The sequence below is a fragment of the Aquarana catesbeiana genome, linkage group LG08 (genome assembly GCF_042186555.1).
Source record: "Aquarana catesbeiana isolate 2022-GZ linkage group LG08, ASM4218655v1, whole genome shotgun sequence".
Lineage (NCBI taxonomy): Eukaryota > Metazoa > Chordata > Amphibia > Anura > Ranidae > Aquarana > Aquarana catesbeiana.
This window is the reverse complement of record NC_133331.1, coordinates 274,189,896-274,206,212: the sequence shown is the minus strand read 5'-3', so window position 1 is coordinate 274,206,212 and position 16,317 is coordinate 274,189,896. Positions and strand designations below refer to the sequence as shown.

Genomic DNA, 16,317 nt, shown 5'->3' with positions numbered 1-16,317 from the left:
TGTGGAAGGATCAGGTTCACAATATGAAAGATTGATGGTACAACCTCTTACTGAATTGGTCCGTTCCACATTCATGCTACCTTTTAAACTGAGTCGGTCGATAAGCCTACTTCTTGTTTGTTTTCGCTAAAGCCTCCCCAAGCTGTTCATGCTTTTGCTATCCATTCATTGCTGGAAAAGCTTATGTATTCTGAGTGGGATCACCCAAATAAGCAGTTTTACCCTCCCAAAAAGTTTTCAACACTTTATCTTATGGAGGAAAAATTTTAATAAAAAAATGGGGAATTCCAGCAATTGACGCTGCTATATCCTCTGTGAATAAAAGTTTGACTTGTCCGGTAGACAATGCTCAAATGCTTAGGGATCCAACCAATATGAAGTTGGAACTCCTATTAAACAACTTTTCTCTGGCAGGTTCAATAACTCAGCCTGCGCTGGCAGCAATTGGTGTATGTCAGTCCTTGAGAGACCAGTTTAAACGGGTACTCAAGATTATTCCTGATCAGCAGGCCCAAGAGTTGGCCGAGCTACCAGGAGCGTTATGTTTTGCAATAGACGCTATAAAAGATTCTATTCTCCAGGCCTTACGCTTGGGCTGGTGCATAAGGTCGACAACTTTGTGTCAAGAACAAAGGATCCCCTGGCATGCGGAACAGATGCCTTAGTATGTCCGTAGAATCAGTTTTCACTGATTTATGCATTCCTTCCTTTTCTGCTGCTTCCACGACTTCGCAGGATCGAGCAGGGAGGAAAGTTTGTGATTCTTGTGGCCCAGGAGATCTTGGAATGCAGAGATCATAAAGATGGCAGTAGGGGTCCCATGGACCTTACTGCCACATCCAGACCTGCTCTCGCAAGGTCCGGTATTCATCCTACCGCTAAACGCTAAATTTAACGGGTTGGCTATTGAGACCCACATTCTAAAGAAGCGTGGGCTGTCGGGGTCAGTGGTGTCTACGTTGGTTAATGCAAGGAAGCCGGCCTCCAGAATGATATATTACAGATTCTGGAAGGCATATGTCTCCTAGTGTGAATCCAGGGGTTGTCCTCCGGTTAGGCCACCCCTGAACCCTTGGGACTTGAATTTAGTTCTGTCGGCATTACAGAAACAGCCTTTTGAGCCGATAGGACATATTCCCTTGGTCCTCCTGACAAGGAAACTAGTTTTTCTGGTAGCCATATCTTCTGCAAGAAGGGTATCAGAGTTGGCTGCTCTTTCTTGTAAAGAGGCATATTTAATTATTCACAAGGATAAGGTTGTATTGCATCCTCATCCTAATTTTCTACCAAAGGTAGTATCAGGTTTTCATCTAAACCCCAGGATATTGTTCTGCCTTCGTTTTTCCCAGAACCCTGTTCTGTGGAAGAAAATTCACTACATTCTCTTGATGTCGTGAGAGCTGTCAAAGCCTACTTGAAGGCGACTGCTCAGATTTGGAAAACTGATGTTTTGTTTGTGTTGCCTGAAGGTCCTAAAAGAGCACAGGCAGCATCAAAATCTATTATTTCTAAATGAATTCGACAAGTAATTGTTCAAGCTTATGGTTTAAAGAGGAAAATTCCACCTTTTCAAGTTAAAGCGCACTCCACCAGGGCTGTTAGTGCTTCCTGGGCAGTGCATCACCAAGCCTCCATGGCTCAAATCTGCAAGGTCGCAACTTGGTCTTCTGTCCATAGCCTTTACCAGATTCTAGTAGATGTAAAAGGTCATGAGGATATTGCCTTTGGGCGCAGTGAGGTCCCTCCCTTCTTTCTGGTATACACATGTATTGCTTTGCTACAAAAACTGAGGTACTCCCAGCAGTGGGAGGGGTTATATAGGGAGTGGACTTCCTGTCTTAGGGTGTGCCAGTGTCAATCACCTGAAGGTGGCCTATAACCCACATAGTAACTGCTATGGCTTTGTGTCCCATGATGTACTTCAAAGAAAGGATTTTACGGGTAAGCTGTTATAAAAATCCTATTTTTGATACAATTGGTTTATTTGTGTGATGCACAAGATACAATATCCGTTACTATCAGTCCAGATAGTGAAAGCGTCTCATACATGGTATCCCCATACTCGGGAGTAGCAGAATGTGTTCCGGTTTGTAATTCTAAGGCCAGCCATACATGGTTCGAATTCTGAAAGAATTTTCTTTCGAAAAACTTTCCAAAGAATTTTCGCTCGAATTTCGCACCATTAGTGGGACACGGCAACAGCCGATTTTCGTGCGGCCATCAAATTTAAGTGATCAGGCATGTTGGAAATTTTTTTGAAAAACAAACAATTTTCTCACAATGATGGGAGAATCGTGCGATATAATCGAAAAAGGAATGCACATGAGTGCAAGAAAAGAAAATTCCCGGAAAGAAAAGACACAAATTCTTTTCTGTAGCAACATGAGGTGAAATTGAAGGCTTGGTGGTTCAAATTTCGAAAATCAATGGTGGCATTCTCCGATTTACAAAATGCACAAAATTTCAGATTTTGAAAAGAAAAGAAAATTTGTTCGGAATTTGACCATGTATGGCCTGCCTAAGTATGCCCATACTGTGTATGAGAAATATCTTCTTAAATTGACAACTTTGTGTTTGCATAAGTTTTTGCAAAAGTTGACAAACAAAAAGTCTTAAAGACTATGCATAGCTGCACCAGATTCTGTGTGCACCAGTTTTATTAAATCTCCCCCCCATGTCTGTCTGTATATGTGTATTGTGTGTGGCTACTATAAATGTCCACTGGGGGGTAGCAAGTATCTGTAAATGCCTATCCACAAAGATGCAGTGGATCAAAGGCTAAGATGGCAGCTTCCTTGGCTGTAAGGTATATAAAGGGGTTAGATACCGTAAGGAGGTTTGGACACTGGTAAACAAAACAGTAATCCAACCTCCATGTAACCCCGCCTCCAAACATTTTTCTAGTTTCCGAGGATGGTGGATGTTTTTTCTCAGCTTTCTGAGGAAACTACAAGTCTGTAGAGCCTTATAGGACATTTTTTTTTTTTTTGAAAAGAACATGTTTATTCGTGTTCATGACATACATAGATATTGTATACAACATACAATTACAGGCGTGAAATGCATTGCACATCAGACAAAAAATGTGTTCACAGTGTATCTCGGGTTCGTTGTTAACCTATTGTATTCCATGCAATATCATAACACAAAAGCATTAGTTATTTTTATTAATCCTATTTCGTTATCATAGTGTACACTGGAATATGAGAGTATTACAAACTGTATAGTTTATCATAATTGCATTACACCACTGTACCATATCAACATCAAGCTATTCCGTACAAGTCTCGCTAGCTTCAAGCCATTTATCCCATACTCTATTGTATTTGTTCGGGCATCCCCTATGTTTGTATAGCAATTTTTTGTTGGGCAGTGATCTATTGGTCTCAGCAATCCAGTTTTGGATTGAGAGAGAGTGAGGCCGCATCCAGTATTTGGCGATTACTTTTCTGGCACAGAAAAGAGTTTCCTGTAAGAATGTGGCTTGGTATTTCTCGATTGTGATATCTGGTAGCAGTCCCATAAGGCATAGCTTGGGATCCACCTGCACTGGAGAGCCCATTTGGTCATGCAAAAATTTGATGATTTGTGCCCAGTAGCTCTGGAGATGTGGGCAGGACCAGAGCAGGTGGAAGAAAGAGCATGGGCTGTCTGCACATCTTGGGCATTCAGGGCTCTGGTCGGGGCGAAATTTTGTTAGTCTGGCCGGAGTAAGGTAAGACCTATGGACAATGTATAGTTGGGTAAGACGGTCAGAAAGTTTAGGTGACGCTTGTTTAACATTCTCCAGTATCTCATCCCAGTCCGAGTCGTCTATTGGGCCAATATCCGCCTCCCATCTGAGCTTAGCTGTATCAACAACTCTCGCTACCGTACGTGTGCGTATAGTGATGTATAGGGTGGAGATTAATTTCTCAGGGTCCTCTCCCATGATTACATCAACCATAGGGAGCATTTGTATGTTGGGAAATCCTGTCGCAAATTGGGTTTTCAGCGCATGCCTTAATTGGATATATCTAAATTTCATGTGTAAGGGTAATTCAAACTCATCTTGCAGCGATTGAAAGCTTCTTACACCCAGAGGGGAAATCACCTGAAACAGGTACACTATACCCTTTGTTGCCCATGTAGACGCTCCCGACATTTGCTTCAACTCTGGTAGTTGTGGATTGTGCCATAGTGGTGTGTGTGAGTGGAAAAAATCCGCCCCGACGAGTTTAAGTGCACTTTCCCAGACGCTCTTGTGTTGGTGCAACAGGGGGTTCTGAATAGCCCAGCCCCTCCTGTTGCCTCTGCCTCTAAAGATCACCTGGAGTGGGGAGTGGGCAGCTGAGTTTGGTTTCTTACAAGTCAAGGATTGGTATCTAATGGTATCAGTTTTGTGGAGGTGGTATAAGTGTGAAAGTTGTGCCGATATATAATATGCATGTAGGTCTGGGAGAGCCGTACCTCCTGAAGAGGTCGGGTTTTTCAAAGTGTGCCACGCCAGCTTATGCCGGTTGGTTCCCCATATAAATGAGTTAAGAATATGATCTATTGCTTTAAAGGTTTTAAGAGGAATAAGAACTGGCGAGTTCCACATTATATACAAGAATTTTGGGAGGAGCACCATTTTGAATAGATTAATCCTACCCATAATTCCCAATGGGAGTCTTGCCCATGATTGTTTACGCAGTTTTAAATATGTAAATAATGGCTCAATATTGTTGGGGAGAAATTCTGAGGGCTCTTTGGTGATCTGTATACCTAGGTATTTAAAAGATGCTACTCTTTGTAGAGGTAGGGATGCGGAGGGGTGTGTGGGTGCCGTTGGGTCCAGTGGCATGATCTGTGATTTGGTCCAGTTTATACTCAAACCTGAATGCCTACCAAAGTCCTCGATAGTCCGTAGGGCAGCCTGGAGAGACGGGCCGGTATCCTGCAGGTATAACAGCATATCGTCTGCATATAAGCTCACCGTCTCTACCAGGTTCCCTAGTCTAAGACCCTAAATGTCTGGGTGTACCCTAAGGGATATAGCCAAAGGCTCAGCTGCCAGGGCGTAAAGGAGTGGGGAGAGTGGACACCCCTGTCTGGTTCCCCGTTGAAGTGGAAAAGGTGTCGAGGTCCTCCCATTCACAAGTACACTGGCCTCCGGTGAGAAGTATAATAGTTGTACCCACTTGACAAAGTTAGGACCAAAACCAAACCCCCTTAGGCACTCCCACAGGTACTCCCATTCCACGGAGTCGAAAGCCTTGGCGGCGTCTAGCGCCACCACTGCTCTGTCCCCGACGGTGTCATGTGTTGCTTGTATGTTAATATAGAGCCTACGCAGGTTCATGGCTGTATTTTTCCCAGGCATGAACCCCGTTTGGTCGGGATGGATTATGGATAGGATAATGCGATTAAGGTGGAGAGCTAATATTTTGGCTAGAATCTTGATATCTGCCTGAAGGAGCGAGATTGGGCGGTAGGACTCTGGATAGTGGGGGTCTTTGCCTGGTTTGGGGATCACTACTACTACTGCTTGTCTAAGGGATTGTGGAAGAGACCCGGTCTCAAAGATATATTTATATAGTTTTAACAATTCAGGGACTAAAATTTCGGAATAGGTGGCGTAGAAATCTAGGGGAATACCATCTCGCCCGGGGGCCTTGGCTGGGGCCAACGAAGCTATCGCGGCCGCTATCTCGTCAGTCGAGATTGGGGCCTCCATTTCTTGCATCTGGGGCACTGATAATTTAGGAAGGGGTATGTTCTGAAGAAAAGCCTGGGTCTCCTGCGCAGAGGCCCCCACCTTAGAACAGTATAGATCAGCATAATATCTACGAAAAATGTTTGTTACCGTTTCTGGGTCCGATGTTATTGTGCCCTGAGGGTCCTTCAAAGAGACCACCACCGGGGGGCTCGTGTCTTGTCTTGCTAAATATGCCAGGAGCTTGCCCGCCCGTTCCCCCTGCTCAAATACCCGTTGTTTAGAAAAGAGAAGTTTCTGGTTAGCTTTGTCAAAAAGGAGTTGGTCTAGCACTCTCGTTCGTAGTTTAAGCAGGGATGCTTTGGCAGGTGTTGGGTCTAAACTAAATTCTCTGGTGTCGGTGTCTAGTTGTTCGGTAGCTTGAGTCAATTTGAGTTTGGATGCGGTTTTCAGTCTGTTTATACGGTGGGAGATAATCGTACGGACATGTAGTTTAAATGATTCCCATATCATACCCATAGGAGCGGTGTCGCGATTCGTATTGAAATCGAATTGCCATTCCGAGCTAATATCCTCCTGGTCTTCAAGTACTGAAAGCCAAAAGGAATGTAAGCGCCAGTTGCGGGGCCCCGCGGGGGGAGCAATGCGCAAGGTGGCCCAGCAAGGGGCATGGTCTGAGAGGGATCTAGTATGGTACCCAGATTCCGTAAGCTTATAGGACATGTTTACTAGAAGAATAACCTCCTTTCTTTATTTCGGGCTGCTTATGCATATACAGTATCTCACAAAAGTGAGTACACTCACACTTGTAAATATTTTATTATATCTTTTCATGTGACAACACTGAAGAAATGACACTTTGCTGCAATGTAAAGTAGTGAGTGTGCAGCTTGTATAACAGTGTAAATTTGCTGTCCCCTCAAAATAACTCGCGTAGCCATTATTGTCTAAAAAGCTGGCAACAAATCTGAGTACACCCTTAAGTGAAAATATCCAAATTGGAACCAATTAGCCATTTTCCCTCCCGGGTGTCATGTGACTCATTAGTGTTACAAGGTCTCATGTGTGAATGGGGAGCAGGTGTGTTAAATTTGGTGTTATCGCTCTCACTCTCTCATACTGGTCACTGGAATTTCAACATGACACCTCATGGCAAAGAACTTTCTGAGGATGTGAAAAAAAGAATTGTTGCTCTACATAAAGATGGGCAGAAGATTGCCAAGACCCTGAAACTGAGCTGCAGCAACAGGACAGGTTCCACTCACCAACAGGCCTCACCATGGTCGACCAAGGAAGTTGACTGCACACGCTCAGTGTCATATCCAGAGGTTGTCTTTGGGAAATGGATGTATGAGTGCTGCAGAGGTTGAAGGGGCTGTCGGTGCTCAGACCATACGCCGCACACTGCATCAAATTGGTCTGCATGGCTGTCATCCCAGAAGGAAGCCTCTTCTAAAGATAGCCTGCAAACAGTTTGCTGAAGACAAGCAGACTAAGGACATGGATTACTGGGACCATGTCCTCTGGTCTGATGAGACCAAGGTGAACTTATTTGGTTCAGATGGTGTAAAGTGTGTGTGGCGGCAACCAGGTGAGGAGTACAAAGACTAGTGTATCTTGCCTACAGTCAAGCATGGTGGTGGGAGTGTCATGGCCTGGGGCTGCATGAGTGCTACTGGCACTGGGGAGCTACAGTTCATTGAGGGAACCATGAATGTCAACATGTGCTGTGACCTACTGAAGCAGAGAATGATCCCCTCCCTTCAGAGACTGTGCCATAGGGCAGTATTCAAACATAACCACAAACACACCTCCAAGACGACCACTGGCTTGCTAAAGAAGTTGAGGGTAAAGGTGATGGACTGGCCAAGCATGTCTCCAGACCTAAACCCTATTGAGCATCTGTGGGGCAAGGTCTCTAACATCCCCCAGCTCCGTGATGTTGTCATGGAGTGGAAGAGGACTCCAGTGGCAACTTGTGAAGCTCTGGTGAACTTCATGCCCAAGAGGGTTAAGTCAGTTCTGGAAAATAATGGTGGGCACAACAAATATTGACACTTTGGGCCCAATTTTGACGTTTTTCACTTAGGGGTGTACTCACTTTTTTTTTTTCTTGCCAGCGGTTCAGACATCAATGGCTGTGTGTTGAGTTATTTTGAGGGGACAGAAAATTTACACTGTTATACAAGCTATACACTCAACACTTTACATTGTAGCAAAGTGTCATTTCTTCAGTGCTGTCACATGAAAAGATATAATAAAATATTTACAAAAATGTGAGGGGTGTACTCACTTCTGTGAGATACTGTATATTCAGACAACTTGTGGTGTAGCTATCACACTTCTGTACCATTTATTGATGTGAAATCCCTTTCTGTCTATTGTGTTACAGTATATCCTAATTATCTTTTCCTTTATAATAGGGGTATGATCTCTACACCCATTCCATTTTTTTTTTTTTTTAAAGCAAAGGCTCTAGAGAATAAACTGTTCTTTTTTTTTTTTTTTTTTTTTTGGGGGGGGGGGGATACTTATATTGAATTTTAGTTAAAACAAACCTAATTTAATACCCATTTTTTGGTATAATATAAAAAAGGTGTTATGAGTAATGCCAGTGGGACGGTGACAAACTACAGTACCTTTTTAAACTATCTATAGATCAGTCGTTCAGGATAGCCTGTAAAAGGTGGTGGGACCCCTTCCGCCGCCTGTAAAAGTAATCCAGTGGTTGTATATCTGCTCCATATTCTGCTTGAGGCCCTCTTTCTTTCTTTCACTCTCTCCACCCAGTGGTCCTACCCGCCTTGCTTTGGAATACTGTACCTGATTCCTTCTGGTTAGTAGCAATTTCCATATTTGCTTCCCCTTTTTTGTCATTCAGCCTTGTTCAGGCATTAATTTTTTTGGATATTCTATTTAGAATTTTTCATTTACTGGGTTGCTCGGTGGCTGTTGCCCACCTCTCAGATGGACTTCCTAATTTTCTAAGAATTCCTAAATTTCTGTGTCCCCAAAAGGACAATAAAGAAAACAGGATTTTTGTACCTGCTGTAAAATCTTGGTTCATAGAGGGACACAAGGTCCCGCGGTTGGCCCTCTGGTGTTGGCCTTATATATTGCTTGCTCACACAACTGGGGCTAGCTTTATGCTCCTTCTTCCCTTTTTTTTTTTTTTTTTTTTTTTTTCCTGGTGCGCAAACCTACTGAAGGCAGTAGTATAAACCATTTGTCTAAAAATTGCTACATTCCTGTGTTCCTCAGTGGAATTCAAGAAAAACGTTTTTGTACACACTGTAAAATCTATTCAAATCTATTTTTCTTTTTGATGGCTATTGCTGTCAAAGTGAGAAGAAAAACAATAGCTTGTGGGGAAATTTTGGGTTGAAAATATTTTATGTCAACAGAAACAAATGGAATGGGCCACCTGATTCCGGCTTTTATGGTTGTCGTGTGCGTGTGTGGTGTTTTGTTTTTTTTTTTTTTTTTGGTTTTTTTTTTTTTAAATTTCCTGTAAACTTGCTATTTATCATGTACTCGTGGCTCTCCTTTTTAGGCTGCTTTCAGATGCTGTTGTGCATTTTCCATTGACACTTGCAGAGGTGACACTGATGGCCAGTCCTTGTGGAAAGGTCACACTTAAGAACTATGTGGAGGATGAAGTAGGTAAGAGGATGTTTTATCTTTACAAGGGTAGTTTAGCAGTAAGTGCATTTATCAAAACCTTTTTTGAGTTAGTCATAAGTATTTTAAATATAAGCAAATTCCTGATGTAGAGTTAATGCTGTCTTAAAACTGTGATGTGTTCATACAGAGCTCTGTTTTTCACTCCTATACTGCTTACTGTGCAGACAGGATGCTGGGTACATGCTAGAAAACGCACATTATTATTCCACAACTCCTAGTGGAATGTCTGAGCAGCTGGGTTAGCGAATTTCACTTGTTTTGGCTACATACTCTTAATTGCAAGCTGGTAGCACCTAGAAGTTGGTAGTTTTTGTTGGGTAAACATAACATTGCCAGAAAAAGCAGTGGTTTCCTGCAGGCAGTTTTAAACACTGCCTAAACACACTGGAATTGATTCACTAAAACTGGAGAGTGCAAAATCTGGTGCGGCAGTGCATGGTAACCAATTGGCTTCTAGCTTTAGTTTGTTCAATTCAAGCTTTGCCAAAAAAAACTGGAAGCTGCCAGTGCTGCTGCCATTGGCATGTAACCCCTTAGTGGGTCATGCGAATAGAGCCCCTGCACCCAGGGTTGGCATTTCTGCAGCTATTTCGGCCATAGTTTTGTTTGGCCATAACGCAGATTGGCACACAGGGCTCCTCTGGCCTTCTGTGCCTCTCAGTCTTTACATCTTTCAGGCACCAGTAGAGGGTGGAAACTAACAATGCAACATAAAGGCCTTGTTTTTAAGGGAGGAAAACATAAGAGGTAAGGAACAAGTATAGTAACTCAGCAGGCACCCACTATCCTCCACACAGCATTAGAATACGTTTTGTGTGGTGGACTTCTTGAAATAAGATCCCCCCCCCCACTCCCAAGATTCTGGAGCAATAAAATGTATACAACAGTTTAACCTCACTACTAAGTACAGATTACAATCTTTGCTTGATTTACTGAGTGTGCGTGCAGCATTTATAAGCTTCAGCACTCCACACTGCAAGTCCAGTCACGTGCATCTGCTGATCTGGAAATTGGGGTCTGACCAAAGGACATAATAAGGCTTTCTGGTAATTGTATAAGAGGTGAAAATAAGGCTATGATATCCTGGATATTATTTTCTAAGGCCAGAAACTTAAAATGCGATTCCATTTTATTTTTATTATTCAAAGCAAACCCCCATCCATACATCCATCCATGGGGTAAGGCCAGATGATTCATGTAGCATTTAATTCCTGGAATTCATTTGATTTTAGCTCACGCAAGCAGGATATGCTTTTTCTTATAAAAAATAAATGTGCCAAGAGAAATATGGGGGCTTATCTCTCCTCCTGAAAATGTCAGGTTGTGAGGTGTCCTGCTGATCCACTGACTTCAATACTTGAATTGTTGACTTTGTACAAGTATGAGTTCTGACTTAAAGTGGAACTTAACTTGCTCTCAATCAGTATTACGAGAAGTATGTTTGTTTTTTTTTTTTTCTTCCAGAATCATACTTGCCTAGGTGGATGCAGCATTGCTCCAATGCTGCATCTGTCCCCCAGCGCCTCTGCACTGAGAACCAAGTGATTGAACACCGCCGATGGCTCAGTTCTCAGCTCCCCAAGCAGAGAGCTGCTGTCAATCAACAGCTCTCCGATCTGCCCCCCCACGCTCACTGGAGCGCTGGGCTGTGGAGAGGTGGGGAGTGGCTGTCTCAGGCTCTCAATGGCTCGCTGAGATGGGTATCAGTCCAGGCACCTGGCGGATCCAGACTTTGTCGCGAGGACGCGGTGCCTAGACTGATTTCTGTGATGTCAGCATAGAGCAGACTTCAGCCCGCTGTCTGCTGAAAACGGGTCACAGGAGTGCAAAATTAGTTTCACTCCTGGGATCCGTAGGAGAAGCCCAGCCAAACAATCTTTGGCTGGACTTCTCCTTTTTAACCGTTTTTAACCATTATCCTGCTACCCTAAACTGGGTACACATGGGAAGATCACTCCCCCCCCCCCCCCGCGCCACGGTAATCAGCACCTGCAGCCATTGGCTGTGAGTGCTGATCGGATGCTGGTTTTTCAGCATGCTTGTTCAACGGAAGCTGGTCATTAGTCAGGCTTCTGTTGGCCGAGGCGCTGTACATGTGGGCGGAAAGTGGCCCAGTTCGTGCCGGAACTACTATTTTTGGCCCGTGTGTACCCAGCTTTAGTAAGTAGATTGGATGTCTCCAATTTTTTTGCAGTTTCTATAAAAAATGGAAAGTTTGACTGCCCTATCTAGTTGCTGCATGTAAAGCCAGTTTTAGTGTGTGTGGTGTGTTTTTTTTTTTTTTTTTTAAATATATTATTGACATGCGTGCTCCTTGCTGCAAAGGCCAGTTATAGGTTGGGGTGGTTGCCATTTGTTTATACTGACCCTGCCATTAACACACTTCTCATCCTAGGGTAACAATGCTCCTTAGTAAAACCCAAACATGGCTTATTATGCTGTTAAAGTGGTTGTAAACCAAGTTGCACCACTTTTACCTACAGGAAAACCTATAATAAGGCTTACCTGTAGGTACTGAAAATATCTCCTAAACCTGCACAGTTTAGGAGATTTACCATATACGATTGTGCTGCCGTCATCGGCGCATGCGCACTGAAGAAAGGGCACGATCGTGCTGTTTCTAAAGGGCTCGTGTCGTGACTGGCGGCTCCCATGCGAGTGACGTCACGCGACTCCAGGCAAGTCAAAGAGCCGGAGTCCATGGCCCCGGAAGGAAGAGGGGTGAATATGGATGCGTCCACCAGCAGGGACATTGCAGGCTTAGTTTGCAGGTAAGTGCAACATAATGGGCTAGTATGCGATGCATACTAGCCCATTCTGCTTTTACTTTGCAGGAGGAAATAAGAGGAAGTAAAACCCATTAGGGTTTACTTCTTTAACTGATATCCTTATCTGCCTCTGCTGTACTGTTAACACCTACTTTATATTTGTTACTATGTGTCCCTATTTTCATAGCATAAGTGAGAGAAAAAAATGAAGACGCGCTTACCATTTTAGATGTTCTTTTGATAACTCCAGCACTGAAATATTCTACTTGGCTCTTTGTTTATGAGGGATCTGGGGAGCTGTTTGCCATAATTAACCACTTCCATACAGGGCCTATTCTTGCACTCCTCTCCTACATGTAAAAATCATAATTTTTTTTTTGCTAGAAAATTACTCAGAACCCCCAAACATATGTTTTTTTTTTTTTTTTGTTTTTTTTTTTTTGTTTTTTTTTTAGCAGACACCGTAGGGAATAAAATGGCGGTAGTTGCAACTTTTTATCTCGCACTGTGTATTTGCGCAACAATTTTTCAAACGCTTTTTTTTTTTTTTTTTTGGAAAAAAAGTTTCATGAATTAAAAAATAACAAAATAGTAAAGTTAGCCCAATTTTTTTGTATAATGTGAAAGATGATGTTATGCTGAGTAAATAGATACCCAACATGTCACGCTTTAAAATTGCACATGCTCATGGAATGGCGCCAGCTACAATACAATTTGATACAGGAGGAATCAGAGGGCCCTGCTTATTAGAGCTTACAATCAAGGAGGAAGGGTCAAGTGATACAAAAGGTAATAACTGTGGGGGATGATCTGATGGAGAAAATAAAAGTACAGTAGTTTGGTAGGAGCAGAATAGGCTTCTCAAAGAGGAGGGCTTTCAGGGATTGTCTAAAAGCAAACCGAGTAGGAGATAGTCAGACAGATTGGGGTAGGGCATTCCATAGGAGAGGAGAGGCTCAGGAAAAGTCTTGGAGGCGAGCATGGGAGGAGATTATGAGGGAGCTAGAGAGCAGGATGTCTTGGGAGGAACGAAGAGAACGATTTGGTTGGTAATTTGAGACTAAGTTAGTGATGTTGTTCGGTGCTGACTTTGTAAGTGGTTGTTAGTATTTGGAATTTAATTTGGGTGAGTCGCAGCCAGTTTGGCAGAGAGGTGTAGCAGACACTGAATGGTTGGTAAGTTGGATGAACCTGGCAAGAGCATTTATAATGGACTGAAGAAGATCATAGGCTATCTAGCCTATGTAAAGGTAATCCCATGAGGAGGGAGTTGAAGTAGTCCAGCTGAGAAGTGACCAGGGCATGAACTAGAACTAGCTTTGTGGTGCCATTGATTAGGAAGGGGCATATCCATTTATAAACTAGATTTGAACATGGTCTAAACAAAAAGTTAATGATTTAGATGCTTTCCTTTTGAATTCTATGTTAAGCTGGCCATACACCAGAAATATATATATATTTTTTTTTTTTTTTAATTTCCATTTTCAGAACCTTTGTTTGATTTTTGTAATGGTTAATGGAGTCAAACTGACCATCATTTTTTGACCATAGTGATTAATAAAAAACAAAAAAAAAAACGAAGAAGCTGGATGGAAAACTGTTCTCAAAACGAAACTCTAAAGCCTCGTACACACGATCAGATTGTTGGCAGGGGATTGTCTATCGACAGACTGTTGTCCTAAAATCTGACCTTTAGTACGCTCCTTCTGACAATTGTTGTCCAACTTTCGGCAAACAAATTTTGGAAGGCAGGCTAGTAAATATTCGGTGGACAACGGTCTGTTGTCTGATTTTCAGATCGTCAGTACACATGTCTGTCACACAAAAGTCGAAAGTACAAACGCGCATTCTCGGAATCAATGCTCACCAAACACAAAATTAGCAGAAGGGGCCTAAAGGGTGGCGCTCAAGAGATGAAATTCCTTGTAGTACGTCACTACGTTCGTGTTTGTTGGCTGACAATTGTGTTCCGTTGATATGCAAGACAAGTTCCTGGCACACGCCCTTTGGACAAAAATCAGACGCTCGGTTGGCCAACAATCGGATCGTGTTTACGAGGCTTTAGGCCCCTTTTACACGATTGGCTTCAATGGGCAGGCGGATGTCGGCGTCGATTTTTCTGCTGACACCTGCCTGCCATCGGATCTGATAGGATCCACCAAAAACAGACAGATGGTGATACACTTGCCATCCGTCTATCGGATCGGATGAAAACTGACAGGCTGTATGTTTTCATCCGATCTCCCCATAGAGAACAGCGGGGCTCTGACAGGTCCGTCCCTGCACAGTGAGCAGAGATGGACCTGTCATCCACTTGCTCAGCAGGGATCAACGAAGCTATCCCCCGCTGAGCTAGCGGAGTCTGTCCAGTGGATCTGCCCCATGTGAAAGGGGCCTAACAGTTAGTGTATTTTTTGTTTGGAAAATTCAATTTCTTGAAAAATGGAATGTTAAAAGCAAATGAAAGCACTTTCAAACACTCCTCCAGTCTCTAATGGCATTGTCAAACTTACCGATTTTTTTTTTTTTTTTTTTTTTTTTTTTTTACGAATATTTATACACAAATCTAACAGCCATCTTTTAATAGTTGGGAACTCTTCCTCTCCTAAGCCTTTCTGTTGTGTCAGATTCCCTTTGAACTCCTTCAGAAATGCTAAAAGATAACTCATATTTTTTTAGATATCCTGTGTGAATAGGAGCATATACATACATAGTGAGGCTTTCTCAAATTTGACTTCAAAAGTGGATGTATACTTTAAAGCCACCTGAAATTGTATTATACATTATATATAGCCCGTTCACCAACCCCTGGTAAATATCTTGGTTCAAAATTCTTAACCTTTTTTTGTTTCTGACCTCATTGCAGTTGTTACCATTTTTAGTTTGGTATAAAGTTTTCCACATGCCTAGCATCCTGTATCTGGCTAGCACCCATGATGTACACATAGGCATCCTCCTCTTTAACTAAAAGCCTCTGCCCTAGTAAAAACAAAGAGTAATTAAGCCCTCAATCGAAGTTTTTGTTTTTACTAGGGCAGAGGCTTTTAGTTTAACTTTTTTTTAAACCTATCATCAGAACAAAAACTATATAAAGAACATGAGGGGAGCACCACAAGGAGTTGGCATGTACCTGTGCTTTGATTTCTCTACAGTGTGCCCTGAAAGCTCTAAAACTCAGCTTGGCACGATGTGGAAATCCCAGCTTGGCTCCAGACCTAAAATATAAAAATTAGGAGTGCTGTCAAGCCAGCCTACTGCATTCAATCAGATTCTAGCTGTAATTTTTTGATTGCAGGAAAAAGAGGGAAACTGGCTGGGCAGCACAGCTTATTTAAAAAGGTCTGCTGTATAACTTTCTATGTTTGTAGTGCTCTTAAAGCAGGGGTCCACCTATCTATCGTTTTTTTTTTTTTTTTTTTTTTTTTTAGTTCATTCACAAACTTTTCTTCTCAGCATTACATACTCACATATTGTGTGTAATATGTCCGCCTGTGTCAGATTTCGTCGGAAAGAATAACATATTATTCACTGTAGGCGGTTTCCATCTTCATTGTGGGCATTTGAAGCCCACAAGCATTTATTTCCTGGATGTGGTGAATGCTGTGCTCCCAGCATTCACTGCTCGTTCCCGCACATGCTCAGTGGCATCCTGGGAAGCCTGAGACTAGCTCCCAGGATTCTGTGCGGAGTCTGGGAGAGGCTAGAAACACGCCTACTCCCACGGGAGGAGAACCAGGAAGTGCAAAGAAGAATAGAAAAATAAAAGGTAATTACGCGATTTTAATTTTTTTAAACGGCATGTCAGCATCTAGGCAAGGAAGAGAATACATACAGATATTGTTCAAAATTTGGGTGGAACCCCGCTTTAATGTGTGACTCGAGCCTCGTACACACAATCGGATTTTCGGCAGGGAATTGTTTGATGACAAACTGCCTAAAATCTGGCCGTTAGTACGCTCCATCAGACAATTGTTCAACTTTCGGCGAACAAATGTTGGATGGCAGGCTAGTAAATTTTCAGCGAACAGCGGTCTGTTGTCAGATTTTTGTATCGTGTGTACACAAGTCCGTCACACAAATCCAAAGTACAAACATGCATGCTCGGAATCAATGCTCACCAAACACATCATTAGCAGAAGGTGCCTAAAGAGTGGCGCTCAGGAGCTGAAATTTAACGTAGTACGTCAC

At 42.7% G+C, this 16,317-nt stretch overlaps 1 protein-coding gene across 3 annotated transcripts in view; it reads left to right on the top strand.

Moving 5' to 3' along the window:
• The window catches only part of RAD9A (RAD9 checkpoint clamp component A), a 215,201-nt gene that overhangs the window by 55,710 nt on the left and 143,174 nt on the right, over nucleotides 1-16,317 (top strand). For all 3 annotated transcript variants that reach the window (XM_073597289.1, XM_073597287.1, XM_073597288.1), the window contains one exon: nucleotides 9,231-9,340. In XM_073597289.1, coding sequence (XP_073453390.1) covers nucleotides 9,231-9,340 — 110 coding nt within the window. The remainder of the gene's footprint in view (nucleotides 1-9,230; nucleotides 9,341-16,317) is intronic.